This window comes from Diabrotica undecimpunctata, chromosome 3, assembly GCF_040954645.1.
Source record: "Diabrotica undecimpunctata isolate CICGRU chromosome 3, icDiaUnde3, whole genome shotgun sequence".
Classification (NCBI taxonomy): Eukaryota; Metazoa; Arthropoda; class Insecta; order Coleoptera; family Chrysomelidae; genus Diabrotica; species Diabrotica undecimpunctata.
The window spans coordinates 34,735,980-34,752,561 of record NC_092805.1 but is presented as its reverse complement, the minus strand read 5'-3'; the positions used below and the strand labels follow the sequence as shown (position 1 = coordinate 34,752,561).

Below are 16,582 nucleotides of genomic sequence, written 5' to 3'. Positions count from 1 at the left end.
AAAAAGGGAACACTCACAGAGCTTTTCAAACCAGATGGAACATGACTTCTACGGAACACAAAAAGAAATATGGAGGATGATGAGAGGACACAAAAAGAGATGAACGAACTAATAAAAGCGAAACACATTCAGAAGGAAACATGGGTAGACTACTTACCCTATTATAGATACCTATTTGTTAAATGTGACAATAATAAACCACCAACATCAGAGGTGACAACAAACGAAGAAATTGAGAAGGAAGAGGTAAAGGAAGCATTAAGGAAATTAAAAAATAGAAAATCACCAAGAGAGAACAGAATACCGAACGAACTCCCTGACCAAACAACTATTAAAACTAATCCAAAAAATAATAGAACAAAACAGAATTCCTCAAGAATGGAGATCAAGCATCCTAATACCTATCTTTAAAAAGGGAGGCAAATCGGACACAACACTAAAATTAACAACCAAAGTGGTAACAAATATACTGAATGGAATTATAACACTAGCAGAAGAACAACAAGGTTTTAGTTTGTGAAGATCATACACCGACTGGTATATTTATAATGAGGCAAGTGCAAGAGAAATCATTAGAATACAACAAACCTGCATATCTCTGTTTCGTGGACCTTAAGAAGGCGTTTGAATGGGTCAAATTAAATGACTTTATCCACTTATTGTACACAAGAAAGATACCTCTAGAGTAATCAAAACGATCTAAGGTATCTACCAAAACAACACAATAAAAGTAAAAGAAGAACTAACCGACCATAATGAAGTTGGCAATGGGATAAGACGTTCCTTATAGGAAGCTCTGAAGATGACATGTTACATGCGAAAAGTACTCAGCTGATTTTAATAAATAATTTTACACACTATCAAGTTTTTTGAGAACATTCACCTGTTACCAGTTTGACCTATTTTTTAATTTATAGTTAAATATATGTCACATACAAAAATTTTATCCTATTTGTGGACTTTGTAAGAGCCTTATTAGAGTTTTCAAACACCATATACAGGGAGATTTTTTTTATACGAACAAAACGAACTGATTTTTAAAACCGGCGACTTTTTATACCGTTTTTTAAAGTGATCAGGCACATCGAAAGTACTGTTCAAAAGTTATGAACAAAAGACTGTCAAACTGACTTCTTAACTCGTTCAGTATAATATTAAACTATGGCAGCAAACAGTTTTTAACGAGCATTTGATATTCCTACAGAGGTCTCCATACGAGGTAGGAGTATGTACAGTTCCACATGGCCCATGCTGTATATTCTGTATATTTCGCTGTTCTGTTTTCAGTTTCATATTTCATATTTTTCATTCTTTGATCCCCTTTATAACTCTTATTTTACTTTATACCAGTTAGTGATCCGAGTTTGCATTGATTCCTCGTCTGCTACCCACATTTTAATTCTGATTGATTTCTGAAGTGAATTTGATATATTATGTTCACTGTGACCCCATCCTGATATCTCCATATTCCTTTATGAATTTTTGAATTAATGAACATGTTACGAGAAGTTGCTGCGTTTATGAACCCAATGCTATCTCAATGGATATTTCGAGGCTACTGTGGTTAATTGGGGTTGATAAGAACTATTGCAGATTTCCGATTTTTACGTTGAAGTTATAATTGAAAATGAAAGCCATATATGTACTTGCTGCACACAACTGGATTATATATTGCGGATAACTGGATATTATGATTATAATGTAAATATATTTATTATTGTTTGTTTGGTATTATATATAACTGCGGACACTAAATTCATTCGCCAATCACAATTTTTATTTATTAGTCATCGTTTCGGGTGTAATCTTTTCCTAAACCTAATACTAGTCTTCTTCTTAGAGTGCCGTCTTTCTACGGAGGTTGGCAATCATAATGGATATTTTTATTTTTGCACTTGCTGCTCTAAACAAATCAATCGATCTGCATTGATACCAATCACGTAGATTCTTCAACCATGAGTTCTGCCTTCGGCCAACAGATCTTCTTCCTTGAATCTTTCCCTGTATGATGAGTCTCAAAATTTCATATTTTGGTCCTCTCATCACATGGCCTAGGTATTCCAGTTTTCTGGTTTGTATAGTGGTGATTAGTTCTGTTTCTTTACCAACCCTCTCCAGTACTTCTTTATTTGTAATTCTATCAGTCCATGATATTTTTAATACTCTGCGGTATAACCAGAGTTCGAAAGTCTCGATTCTTTTTAAATTCCATTTTTTTAATGTCCAAGTCTCAGCTCCATATAATAATATTGAAAATATATAACGGCGAATGGTACGTAGTCTGATCTCTAAATTTAGATTTTTGCACGTTATGAGTGGCTTCATTCGTATAAATGCTGATCTGGCAATCTCTATTCGCCTGTTTATTTCTGCAGTATGATCATTGGTTTCATTGATCAAAGTTCCCAAGTACTGATATTTTTCTACTTGTTCTATCACGTTACCATTGATTGTCAATAGGTGATGTATATTTTGTGGTCTTTTTGTAATTAGCATGTACTTCGTTTTTTTAGCGTTTATAGTAATTCCCATCTCAGCACTATTCATACTTAAGCTTTCGATAAGATATTGTAGATTTTCTGTACTCGTTGCTATGATCACAGTGTCGTCTGCATATCGTAAGTTGTTAATTAATTTTCCGTTAACGGTAACTCCCGCTTTGATATTATTGAGCGTGTTTTGGAAAATTTCTTCAGAATATAAGTTAAACAAAAGTGGCGATAAAACACATCCCTGTCTAACTCCTCTACAGATCTTCATTTCTTCTGAGAGTTGCCCATCAATTTGAACTATGGCACACAAGTATTGATATTAGTTTTTCATGTCTTACTTTATCGAAAGCTTTTTTCTAGTCAACAAAGCACGAGTGTAGATCAACGTTTACATCCCGACATCGCTGAATCAATATGTTAATGGCAAATAGTCCTTCTCGAGTACCCATTCCATTTCGGAACCCGAATTGCGTCTCGATAATATCCTCCTCTAGCCTTTCGTATATTCTCTTATGTATTACTTTCAGCAGTACTTTTAAAGTATGACTCATAAGGCTCAGTGTTCGATAATCAGAGCACTCTTTTGCTGCTTGTTTTTTAGGGATGGTTATAAATGCTAATACTAGTATTGATCTATAATAGTCTTTTTTTATCAAAGTACCTAATCTATATTTTATATAATTATTATTAACAACAAATACGCCTACTGTTTATAAACTTCTTTTAGTGTGCATCTCAGTGTTACCATAAATTTTTTCGTCTTCCATGAAAACAAGATTATTAGAAAATTTTAATAACCGATTGCCGTAAAATAAATTTTAAATAAACATACAAAATTTATTTCCAATTTTTTCTTGTAGAATTATCAAACAGAATTTTGTTTCTGCATTATATTTAATCGTTAAAAAAGGACGTATATGTATATTGCTGCTTAGATATTAATCCACACCCCTTTTAGGTATTTCGCCTTCCCTAACGAACCTAGTACGAACATTGCGATGGATGCGAGATCGAACTGTGACATGGTTTTTGTGTAATTTCAGGTCTACGGGTACGAGGCATCTCGACGTGCCTCATAGACGCTCCGGAGAGTTCGCCAGAGTCGTCTGAGGGACCGCCACCGCCGCCGCCCCAAGGTGATCCGCCGTCGGAGTCGCAGGTGCGTTGCCGTCGATTCAGACCCGTCACATAACCTCACTTTTGTTGTAAAGGGTGCGAGGCACTGGACATAATTTTTTAATTATTTAATTGTGATTCGGGATGGTCCCGGCTTGTTTTATTGAAAAAGTTCTTCAAAAAATAAAAAAAATTAATGAAACAACTAGAGATTATAATTAAAACAACGCAGAAATCGTATAGGTAGTGACACATTCCTTCTAAGTTTTTTAGTTTTAATTTTCTTAGTTATTTATTAGTAGTAGCGATATTTTCTTATGAGGGTTCAGATCAAAAGTAAAAGCGAAAAATACCATACATGATATAAAATGTACAAATAAGTAACATACTGATTTATTAATTAAAATTGTAAGCAAAGGTAAATTTCAGTGGAATGATAAAAACCTAACCTAAAATTTTGATATTTTAATAATTTTTTAATATTTTCTATAAAAGGATTTCATGACGTTAAAATTTATTATTTTACTCATAGACATATAATAGCAGATAGACTAACTGCTCCTCTGTTCCCCTAGTGCGACAGAGGAAACTAACGCAAAGCAGTCCCTGTATCTCTTTCTAATGGGCCGGGTTTATTGACCACGTGACCTTCTCATTGGTCATTTAGATCACGTGGTCGATAAAGCTGGCAAATTAGAAATGGAAAAAGGGACTGCTTTGTGTACGTTTTCTCTGTTGCACTGAAGGAACGGGTTGGTATTGCAACGATCAGTCTATCTCGTATCTATGATTTTACCTAACCTAATAATACCTTATAATTGAATGAATTTCCGAGTTTTTGAGTTAAAATGGTTAGAATCTACTTTTATAACATATAATTATTGATATTTTTCGTTTTTATTTTGGAAATAATTCATTCAAAAGTAATTAAATTTTCTTTAAATAAAAGACACATTTTAGACGTAGTTATAGTCACTTAAAAACCTTCCAATTTATATAAGAGAATATACAGAATGATCTATTTAAGTTGCATTAAGACTATATTCTCAAAACCTCAAGATATGCAAAAAATACGTGATTTTAGTAATCGTCAAACATGCTGAACTATATACAAAGTGAAAACACAATCTAGGTTGCCAAATCGTCAATGTTTATCTCGGTTGAACGTAGGGATATAACAAGAACTGGCAGGGGCCTCTGGAGGAGCTTAAAAAGCTTGGATGTTTTGAAGAACCCTGGAAACACCATGTTCATGGGTTGGGAGTATTTCAGAGCAGTCCGAAGTATTTCAGGGTTTTAGGCCAACCTGGACTTAGTAGTTGGTGATCGACTCCGGATGTTTTTCTCTGAGGATTTTTGTCGAAAGATTATCTTAAGTGATTCTTATGTATGTCTGAACTCCGCAAGAACTCAGTAGTTCTCATCGTGTCCGGTCACCTAATGATATGACGAAGGCAACGATTTTAAAAATCTTGGAGCTTGTTTTTAGGTCTTTCAAGAAACTTTCGACATGTATCAATCATTTTTAAAGGGGAACTTTACATTCAAAAGTTTCAGTTTTCATCTTCAATAGTACTATAACCTTTAGAAGATCTCGACCTTCTCTTTCCTGGACCATATTATTATGTTTTGTGCCTGGGTTTTTCAGTTGGTAGTACTTGCGTCTTGCAAAAATTTTAAATTTTTTTGTTATTTCGTACTGTCGCAAATTGTAACTGAATAGAATTCGAATTGACTTTTACGAAGCTAAATTTGTAAATTTTGCTGATTTACCGTATATGGGATATAAGGGAAAATGAAAAGGCTATTGATGAAAATGGTTGGTTATATTACAACGTATAAATGATTTTTGAACGAGTCTTTGAAAATGAGTGAGATACCAAACAAGATCTATAACCATAGGACATATTTAGGTCATCCTAAAGATGGTACTTATGACCTAAAAAATATTACGTGCGTAATTTTGCAAGGTATTACAAAGATAATTATATCCACCAAGGCAAATAGATGCAAACTATTTGTAATATGATGACCGACTGTGCTAACAGATGTGATCAACTGCTGCAATATATTAATTTACTTGAATTACTTGAACACTAAATTTTATTTGCACAGTCACACTATCTCAGGCTACTTTTCAATGTAGTAGCCTTGGTTATCAAGGTATCTATATGTATATATTGTCAATTTAAAACTTGTTTCGGCATTGTTTCATGTCTAAACGCCATCTCTATGTTCGCAATTATTCGCTGTTAAATTTCTTTCGCTCATAGACCTTTTTACTCTATGTTGCTGTTCTAATCTGAGTCTTCCCCTTTTTCGTGGTCCTAGGGGTTGCAACTCTTGGACTTTTCAAGAGATGTCCAGAGCATCTCCGTTGTTCATTCTCGATATCTTGAATTATATTTCCTTCTATACCCATACTTTGCTTTATTATATCATTTTTGATTCGTCTGGAAATACATAAATATTTTTTATTTGCATACTGTTTTTGCTAAAGGATTTTCTGCTTTTTGTTATATCGTTAGTCTTAGATTGAAACATTCCAAGACTTTTTTTGCTTGTGTGATTCGTTTGTATATTTCTCATGGATCGGTACCGGTATTAAAGGTAACAACTAAGTAGTGATAGCTCTGACAGAGGGAAATGTTTTATCCATTTTCAAGGTCTTCGTTCTTTGACTCCTTTCCAATACAAAGATATTTCAGAGATAAATCATTTTTAAACTTTACCGAATTTATGGAGAGACCTTAAGGTATTTTTTTGACTGTACACAGATGTAATTAACAGCTTGCAGATACGCTACTGAACTAATGTTGACCTTTCGATCGGTTGGCTGGTTGCAAGAGTACGCTTGCTTGAGTATACTTCATTACCGTTACCAAATACATCATTACCTTACTGAATCTTTGCATAATACGCGTTTGATGACGTCTAACTCGTTATTTTTAGAAAAATATGAGGTTGATTGCTGTTCTAAGAGATCATTGTGTATATTATGGCTTCTTCTGAACCTTATACCATGCTTAGCTTGTACATGTACGAATAAATAAACAACAATATATCTCTAGCAAGTGCGTTAAAGTAAAAAGCTTAGAAGGAGGTGCCTCCTTTTTGAATCTCACTAAGCATTACTATAGTTTAAGGTAGTAATGAATCGATAAGACAACAAACGTCTTGTTTGACAAGATTTTTGAGGAATAATGTGAAAATGTGATTTTTCTCTATAAAGTTTAGTCACGCTGTTTTCAAGCGGTGGTGCAACACTTATAATTGTTTTTGTTTTTCGTTTACCATTAGTTTTTGTTTTAAAACCGTTGTTGACTCGACAAACATGTTTATAAATTGGCGAGAATGATACACCAGGGTAGGATTAGACGAAATTTTAAAATTAGTAAAAATAGGTATTTTTTAGGTAGAAATTATAAATTTTTATAGGTATTAAAGAAAATAAATTAGATTTTGTAATAATAATCATTTAGTACTTTTTCGTTTAATGCGTCTGTCGAAGGGGGGCGATTTTAATGATGAACGACGCCATCAAAATAAAAATAAACTTCCGTTAATTATCACTGAAAACGATTGTATTTTTTGTGTTAGCAAGCCTACTTGTTCTTTTCCACCATCCATTTAGTTAACATTTTTCTTTCTACGTGTACATTACGCGTCAGTTCTAGACTCAGTTATACTTTTATAAACATGAAGATACAAATATTGCATTCATACAATGATTACAGATCGTTTGGAAAAGTTCAATTCTCGATCAAAGGTGATGAATTGATTTCTTTATGCTGTCAATTATTGTCTTACGAACTGTTTTAGGTTGAAGGTATTACATATTTTGTACTAGATGTTTTTATTGAAAAAGACTTGTTGAAGATTGGCAAAAAAAGAAAAAACGTGAATGATTCAATATACTGGCAGAGGAATGGAAATGTTATTTAGCCACTGATAAACCTAGTAGTCATGGTATTAAATTATGTACTTAAAATTATTTAAAGATTTGACTATTTTCGTTGATATTTTAATTGCGTGATTAAATATTTATCAAAAAAATTTAGACGCATGTTATTTACTTTTAAACTGCCTAGTGGTACTGCGTGGTGCTTTACATAATCAATATTAGGTCTTGTTTGTATAACCTTAAATGATAAAAAAGATTAAGGCTTTAGTTCGAAATGCACACGGCACCAATATTTTTGGAACCAGAAAAATAAACGAATCGATAATTTGATTCTGTAAGACAGGTTTTGTAAATGTTCTTAGTTTTTTCTAAAAATTGTTTATTATTTTGAAAAATAAATGTTTCTTTACTTTGAAACTATATAGAGATGAATACTAAGTGATATATATCTTGAAAATAGAATGTCACAATGCCATTATGAGTATAAAAACCTCGCAAAGTTCAGAAAACTTGTAAGAAAAGTGCCAATATAAAATAATTTAGAGAAAACTAACCATTTGGAAATTAAATATCTCTAATTAAATGTAGAAAAAAATTTTTCTAAAGGCCAATAATAATTTGGGTATCACAGCACATTATCAAGATCACAACAATTTATCCTCCATAATAGAAGGCAATATTAGAAATAGATAAAATTTGAACCTTAAAGAAAACTGTTTTGTGCCGCACATGCAAAAAACAACCTAAAATGCAAAATATACTATTGAAAATATATTTGAGAATCATATTTGGTGTGGTCGAGACAGGAGCGAAATTCAGCTGGAGAGGTGTTCAAGAGATACCAGTCATGATCATGGTAAATCGGGGAAAGGCCCAATTATGAAACCTTCAGACACTTGGACCTCCGTTTTATCACCCCTATCATGCCTAGGCTCATAAGGACCTGGCCTTCGGCGTTTATTAGATCCAGGCTATTTCGAGTCCCCATGTCTGCTAGAATCAGCAGTGGCTCCAAATCGGAGCTCTTCCTGTCGTTCCGAACGTCTAATTCTTTAGTAAACTTTGTGGTCTCACAGAAAGTCACGTCTCTTTAGTGGTAACTTCTTCATTTGGCTCAGTTCTGATATGTCAATGCCGGGTTCTTCCAGAGGACATGTGTAGAGTGACCGGTAAAAATACTGACCACCAGAGAGCATTTCTTACGGTTTAGAAGGAAAAGACTTTTGGAAGGACACTTCAATCACAGCAGTAGGCATATCAATTTGACCTTGTTGGTCAGCGCAATACTAGCTGTGCTCTCTTGCAGTCAAGAATCAGCTTAGAGCTAACTTTGGGTGCTTCCAAAGCCTTTAGAGCTATTTGACTGTCAGAGAAGATAGAGATGGTTCTGCCTGGGCAAGCCCTATCAACTATCTACTGAGCACAGACCAGGATCACAAAAATCTCGGCCTGAAATAGTGATGCATGGGAGCCGAGAGCCAAATCCGATCCCAGTACCATATATTTCAGCGTCTGCCCGCTCGTCCATTCTGGACCCATCCTCTAGGAACCAGATGAGCCCGCATCGATAGATTAGTGCGTATTCTCGTTTCTCCCACTCATCCCGATCCAGAAATTGAACCCAGAAGGAGAATGAGAACTCAGGGAATACAATATCACTTATTTGCAATGGAGAAAAACGTTTAAAAGAACTTAGAACACAAGGTTAGTGAATTATTGTGTGACATCAAATACATAGGAAACACAGAAACAATTGACATGTGGATATCCGTTTAAGTAACTATTCTCAGTGAGTAGAAATTGAAATTTCTCGCAACTTTACAAAAAGGTTCTTCTGTGTAACATTTAAATGACTGCATCCTTGACATCACTCATTATGTTCCCATCATCCATATCACTTTCTATAAGAAGAATTGGCCTGAACTAACTAAATCGTTTGTAGATCAAAGTATTTATATTTGTCTTCAAAATGTTACAAGCATAGATTTCTTAATAATTACTAAAGCAGTGTTCGTGTTATAAATTATTATTTATACCAATCAACAATCAAGTTCGTAAAAAATAAGAATTTTTTCGACACAACTGTATAGACGGGCTTGACCGTTGTGTCGAGTAAAAATCTAACTTAATTAATCTATTAATAGTTGGTGAATCTTTAAAAAATTCATTGCTGTCAACAAATACAATCCTAAAGAATCGTTGTTTATAGAAATCCAGAAATACATTCAATCGGATCACAGTGTTAACAAACACAAAAACTCTTACTAGGTGAACCTAATTTCCAATGCCTACATGGACCAATGGACAGAACACAAAACATAATGAATGGTATGTTCCAACCGATTTCATTCCTCTCGTAATTATTCTCTCAGTTTTTGTCACCACTTCTTCACTCTTATTAAGGGGTTACATAGGTCTCGTATTTTTATAAAATAAAATTTATTTATTTTTTTATTCTAAATGAAAGTACAGTACTCCAAGAGTATTCACACTAAATTTGAAGTAAATTAGAGCAATATTACCGGAGTTACAGAGATTTGAATACCGCAGGGTCGGTACATGTGCTCTCAGTTTAAAAACTTCAACGGCGTTTTCTCGTAACTTTGTTTTTTCCTGTGGTAGCACGATTTCTCGAGAATGAATCGACCAATTTTTCTGAAACTTCGCAAAGTTCATTTTATAGCATTGTTTCGTGATTAAACGAAGGAATTGAAAAAACAAATGAAGTTTGAAATTTTGACACAAGTTTGAATGAATTATTGTCTCTGAATGAATTGTCTTGTCGACTGATTGTAAATCCCTTCGTTAAATCAAGAAACAATACTATAAAGTTAATTCGTTCTCAAGAAATCGTGCCTACCGCACGGAAAAACAAATCTTCGAGAAAAATGTCTTTGAAGTTTTTAAACTGAAATGTCACGTTCCGACCGCGCGGTATTCAAATCTCTATAACTCCGGTAATATTGCTCTAATTTACTTCAAGTTTGGTAGGAATACTCTTGAAGTACTATACTTTCATATAGAAAAAAATCGATTTGTTGAAAATACAAGACCTATGTAATCCCTTAATTATTAACCAATCCATATATCTTAATGCTCTTTCAAATAAATTAAATATTTCAAAAATCTTTTGATATCAGAATTGCGTAAAAGATTCTCTGATCTCTTACAACGCCATTGCGTTCGCTTATTAATATATCAAAATTTTAACAAAAAGTAATATAAAAACTAATATTAAACTTATTTAGAACTGCGTCGATTTTGTATACATCAAGCTTTGGACTACCATTTTAGCGTCTTCCTCGAAACACAGTCTTAGTTTTCCTTAAAAGCACTAAGATTACAACAGTAAACGTTTAAACAAATAATTTTAGAAAATGTTTTACCAAAATTTCGTCTTGTTTGATAGGTCTTTAATAAAATTACTGGGACACAAAGAATTCTAGGATTTTCTTAAAATAACGTAGTTGGTGTATTATGCTCGTCAATTTTCGGTCGAATATTTTGCTACGCTGAAAAAGAGTAAAGTTCTAGTCGCAAGTACTGTTATTTTTTTAAACCGGTACTTGATGAATTCTAGTCAAGTAGTTCTACAGAAAAAAAATATTAAAGAAGTTAATACTCTGTAAAATAATGATATTGCAAAAATACTAGCTATAAAAAATTGTACTGTAACTTGTTATTAATTTCTAGACTGCTGAAAAATTGTTCTTATTATTTTTTTGTTTTACATTTTTTTGTTTCATTACTAGTGCATTATAAATTATTATAGTTACAATTGAATCAAATAAAAATCTTTTATTTATGAATATATGTCTGTTTTTATAACTATGGATTTATTGATGAACTGATATTGTTAACCCCTAAAAGCCTACTGTCCAAAAATCTGTATAATTTTTCCTAATTTCCTTATACCATTAAAATATCGCATACATTGGTAACATAGCGAGTAACATAGTTTCTATAAATTTTACTTGTATGAAATGGAAAGGACGACTCTGTAGATGTACAACAAAATAAATTTGCTTGAAAAATACGCCATAGAGTGATATCGTGTAAACAAATAGTAACATGCCCAATTAAATTCAGATTTTCAGCATCGAGTCCACAGTGATAAACACAAACATACTAAGAAATAGTACACATTAACCCACTGGGGTGTAAAACATAAAATTGAATACTAAAAAAAAAAAGCAAGATGATAGAATCTATAAATGGAAATAGTTTACTTGTCTTGGTTCTTTTGATATTCTCAGATCCTACGTATACAGGTTATCCCAACAATGTAGGTCATCTGCTAGGGGAGACCGGGGGTATTCGGCGCATCAGTATCTAGGCAACACGGCATAAGTCTTTTAACATTCAACACAGGGCGCAGGCTCGTATTTGCTAGCCTACCACACGTTTGTAATGTGACTGCATTCGAAGTGTTGCTTTAGAGAAAGTCGCCAATTGTTTATTTTTTCAAGAAGTTGATGTAATTTTCGAATAATCTTTAAAAAGTGGTAAGTGCCTTTGTTATTAATTTTAAAACTATTCCATGGTTATTTAGCTTTATACGTATAGATAATTTCCAAAAACCATTTACCAAAAAAAATACATTGTATTTAGTCATTAACGAAGAGTGGTAAGTTAGGCTAGATTACTCACCTAGGGAGAATAACGCGCAGCTGTGTCGGGGTAATTTTGTGCTGCGTGGTATTACCCCGTGTGAGAATATGAGAATATTTGCTGATATAGTGTTTGTATTGCTTTTTAGATTCCAAAATGCCCCGTGCTTACGTTCGAAAAACCGAAAGATCAAAATACACAGAAGATCGACTAAAAGCTGCTATCATACGATCTGAGCGAAAAATACGAGAAGTAGGTCGATCATTCAATATTCCAAAATCCACTTTAAGTGACAAACCAAAAGTCAATAGTCATAAAAAATAAAACTTGACAGGAAACCAATTTTTAATGATAAACAGGAATCCATCATAGCCAACCATGTTAAAAAATTGGCGAATATATATTTTTTTTTGGAATCACACCAGCAGAACTAGACGTTTAGCATGCCAGTTTGCTGAAGCGAATAAAATAAAACACCGTTTCGAGTCGAATACAATATCTTGGGAAAGAGTGAAATTTTTTTTACCACAGTGTGCTCGTTGTTTTCCGGAGAAACAAGAAAATCTTGCTGCAGCTATTAATGAAATATTAACAAAAGTTATTCAAAACTGTCAGAGAATGTACACCATTATACATAGATAATACAACATTCTATCTCAAGTTTTTTCAATTACAACTATAGGGGCGCTACTGAATCTTGTTAGAACTTGAACATGTGTAAATTATAAAATTTTGCCCGAATTGAGTGTGTTTGAATTGTAATTAATTGAAAGTGCTATAGTATTAACTTATAATGTTTAATGCCTTTACCAAACTAGCCCATTATATTTTTAGTAATAGGCTACCAAAATGAGTTCTCTAAAAATCTATACTAAATACTAAAATTAAGAAATTGTCTGTCTTTTCTTCGATCACAAATATGGTATTTACCAGTTATCTTCATAGATCCCGATAAAGCCTACGACATTGTCCGTTTAAAATCTTTATTTATAGTTTAGTCGTCAGACATTTGAACTCTAAAAATTATATGAACAAATGAATTTTGCTAAGAGTTTCAATTTTGGGACCCCAAAAAATATGCAATTTGGCAAGAAATATGAAGCATTTGAAATATGATCATATTTGATATGATATGGAATATGATCATATGATCAGCATTTGAGATATGATGATAATATGAAATAGCGTTCCTAGATGTATTAGTAAATCGAAAGGAAGGTTATTTAGGACATAAAGTGTATCGAAAACCCACACACACGGACAGATACCTAAACAGGAACTCAAATCATCATCCAAGCCAAAAACAAGGTATCATCAAAACTCTGGTGGAGAGGGCGGAGAGAATTTGTGAACCACAGCATCTCCAAAGTGAACTTCTTCATATTGAAAAAGCGCTCACCTCCAATGGTTATACCAGAAGAGAAATACATAAAGCGATGAACAACATCTCTAGAAGAAAGGACGAAGAAACAGAATGTAAAGACAAAGCGTTCTTGCCCTACATATCGGGGGTAACGGACAGAATTGGGCGAATACTTAATAAAGCCAACGTAAAGACCATTTTCAAGCCTACAAAGAAAATCAAAGACTGTTTAGGACATATCGACAAATCTGCCGTTGCCGAACACGCTTTGGGAAGCGGAGTACATCGAATACTGTTTGAAGAAACGCAGATGCTGGACAAAACTTCACAGTACTACCCACGGTTGTATCAGGAAGCGGTGGAAATATAGAAGCACCCAAATAATTTTAATCGGATAGAAGAGGGACTCAAAATTAACAAGACATGGATACCAATATTAAAATCCACAAACACCCTTCGCGCCAAACACGAAGAAAGAAAAGCTACTACAAACAACGACACGCTCCCTCAAGCCGAAACCAGTAGAGGGGAGGCGAGTGGGAAATATAAATATTGCGTCTGTAGTACAACGCAGCGTCATTTTCAGGTTACAAGCGAAGCAGTAACGTCTCCAGAAGATGCCAACCCCTAGTGTTGGCCAAACTTTGAGAACTAATCTCAGAAGACAACGGCCTAACAGCCCGAACAAACAGTTTAACATTTGAAATATGCCTAAAAACGCAGATTTTAAACTTTCACATTACAAACGACCGCGTGTCACGCGAAATGCCTCCAGAAAGACAATGTTTGATGGAACATGTAGCTAAAGTTGTGTAGTTTCAAAAAACTATTACTTGTGTAATCGAAAATAAGCAGTTTTAAACATTTTAGATCGTTTGTAATGTGAAAGTTTCGATTCAGCGTTTTATAGTCATATTTCAAATGCCTCACATGTTTTGCCAAAACTCAAAACCGAAATTTTATGCTATAAGTTTCGAAGATTAGACTTTAACAATGGAAATTCCATAGTGACCGGTCAACGAATGTGATACATTTTATTGATATCATGAAAATCGTAAAAAATTGCAAAAACCGCGCAACGTTTATTTATTAGCCTTATACACCTTTATAAAAACTGACTTTATTTGAGGCAAAATACCAAAATTTCATACAAAAGCTGTTTCTTCACCTTTAAAACGCAATTTGATTTTTGTCGATATGACGGTCTGGTCTAAAGATCAGAATTGATACAAATTTTATTTAAAATTGATTTCGCATGCGTAACTGACATTCAAAACCGCCGGTCGCTTCAAGCATTGTTTCTGAGGGTTCATTATACACAAAAAGTGCTAACAAACTAATTTTTGTTAAAAATTATCTCAGCTACATTTTTTATTTGAAACTACTTATATTTTTTTCTACGGTGTACAGATTCTTGGTAAATGGATTTTTTCCGTTTTCCTTCCTCTGCGAGGGGGTTTAAGGGGGAGCCCGGGGGTGAAAGTGGTAAACTTTATTGAATCTTTTTTGGGTCCTAGAATTGATACTCTCAGCAAAATTTAGCTTGTGCGTATGATTCTTAGAGGTATAGTGGTATTGTTCGTCTCTGACCACTGAGTATTAAAAGTTTGACGAAAAGAGATCTAACTAAAACATATATCAGATCACTACACAACATATAAGAATTCACAAAGACAGAAATCTATAAGATGAAAAATACCCTTTCAGAACCATTGCTGTCGTTCCTTTATTTATAATCTATACTCAAGGGGCATTGCAGAAATAGAGACAAAAATGTTCAGTTGTGGCAGTCAAACTTCTCAAAAGCTACTTAACGATATTGTTTTTCGCTGACGATTAAATAATAACAGCAAACTGTAGTTGGTTACATACTAAGTAATCTAAAATATCAAAACAGCCAGAAATGACAATAAATGCAACCAAAACAGTTGTTAATACATAAGAATAGGTAAAAAGCGAAGATCCAGAGTTGCAATTAGGATAAATAAAATAATTCGAAGAATATAAGTATCTAGGCAGTACTATATTTGACAAAGTTTTATCTGAGTATGATATCCGATGCTGAATTCAACATGGACAAAAGAGTGCATATATTCCGAATTCTTTATTTTAGTCCAATCGATTTTCCATTAATGAGAATTGACAATCTACTTTATCTTCTTGGGCTCTAATTCTAGAGCCAATATTGACACACGGATCGAAATTTTGGCAGATAACTATCAACATCATGTCCTGCATGATTTATTTAACACCATTGCAACCACAGTGTATTATTACACAACACCCGCTTGCATTCTGTAATTCCTGGGGATTTCTGTTCCTGTAAGGACTGCCCTATAAACCAATGTATTGTCCGTATCCCGCCACTAGAAGGCACGCACTTTATTCTGGATAAGTTCGGGATTCATGTAAGTAGGTATTATACGTATATTATAGCTATTTATTACAAACAATTGATATTCTATTCAAATATTTTAAAAATTGTTCATGAAATTATACTCAATTATGTAATGCATATCATGCAATAAAAAGCAAAAACGCTGTTTTTTCAAAGTAAAAATTTAAGTGCTTAATGAAAAACTGACTACATATAAAAAGAAATTAGGTTAAAATATGTGCCTTAACCCCTAACTGGTATGGCGGGGTCATTTTAGACCCAAAAAAAAAATTAGGTACCGAATCGAGTAGTGAGGATGACAGTAGTGATAACGAACGGCAAAGTTACTATTACGGGAGAAATAGAAAAAAATACAACTCGTGCAACAAATATCGTGTCGCATGTACCAGGACTTGCTGGACCAGCATAAATAAACAAACCTATGACTCCTGCTGAAGCATTCCAACTGTTAGTTGATAAAATAATTGACCAGATTATTGAGAGGACCAACGAAAAAATAACCAGTTGGCAAACAAATTATGGAGATAACGCTTTAGGATGCAGTACAATAAACCATATTGACAAAATTGAAATGTTAGCATTTTTTGGTCTTCTGTATTTGGCAGGCGTGTTCAAATCAAACAATGAAGATATAAATTCTCTCTTTGCAACTGATGGTACTGGTCGTGATATATTCCGTTCCGTAATCACAGCAAAAA

General features: G+C 33.6%; 1 protein-coding gene across 5 annotated transcripts in view; it reads left to right on the top strand.

Moving 5' to 3' along the window:
* Positions 1-7,331, top strand: part of Asator (tau-tubulin kinase asator) — a 163,409-nt gene extending 156,078 nt beyond the window's left edge. For 4 of the 5 annotated variants that reach the window (XM_072525680.1, XM_072525682.1, XM_072525683.1 and 1 more), the window contains exon 17: positions 3,451-7,331. In XM_072525680.1, coding sequence (XP_072381781.1) covers positions 3,451-3,602 — 152 coding nt within the window. In that variant the 3' untranslated portion in view covers positions 3,603-7,331. The remainder of the gene's footprint in view (positions 1-3,450) is intronic. The other variant, XM_072525681.1, reaches the window with a different exon arrangement.
* The last annotated feature ends 9,251 nt before the right edge of the window (positions 7,332-16,582 follow it).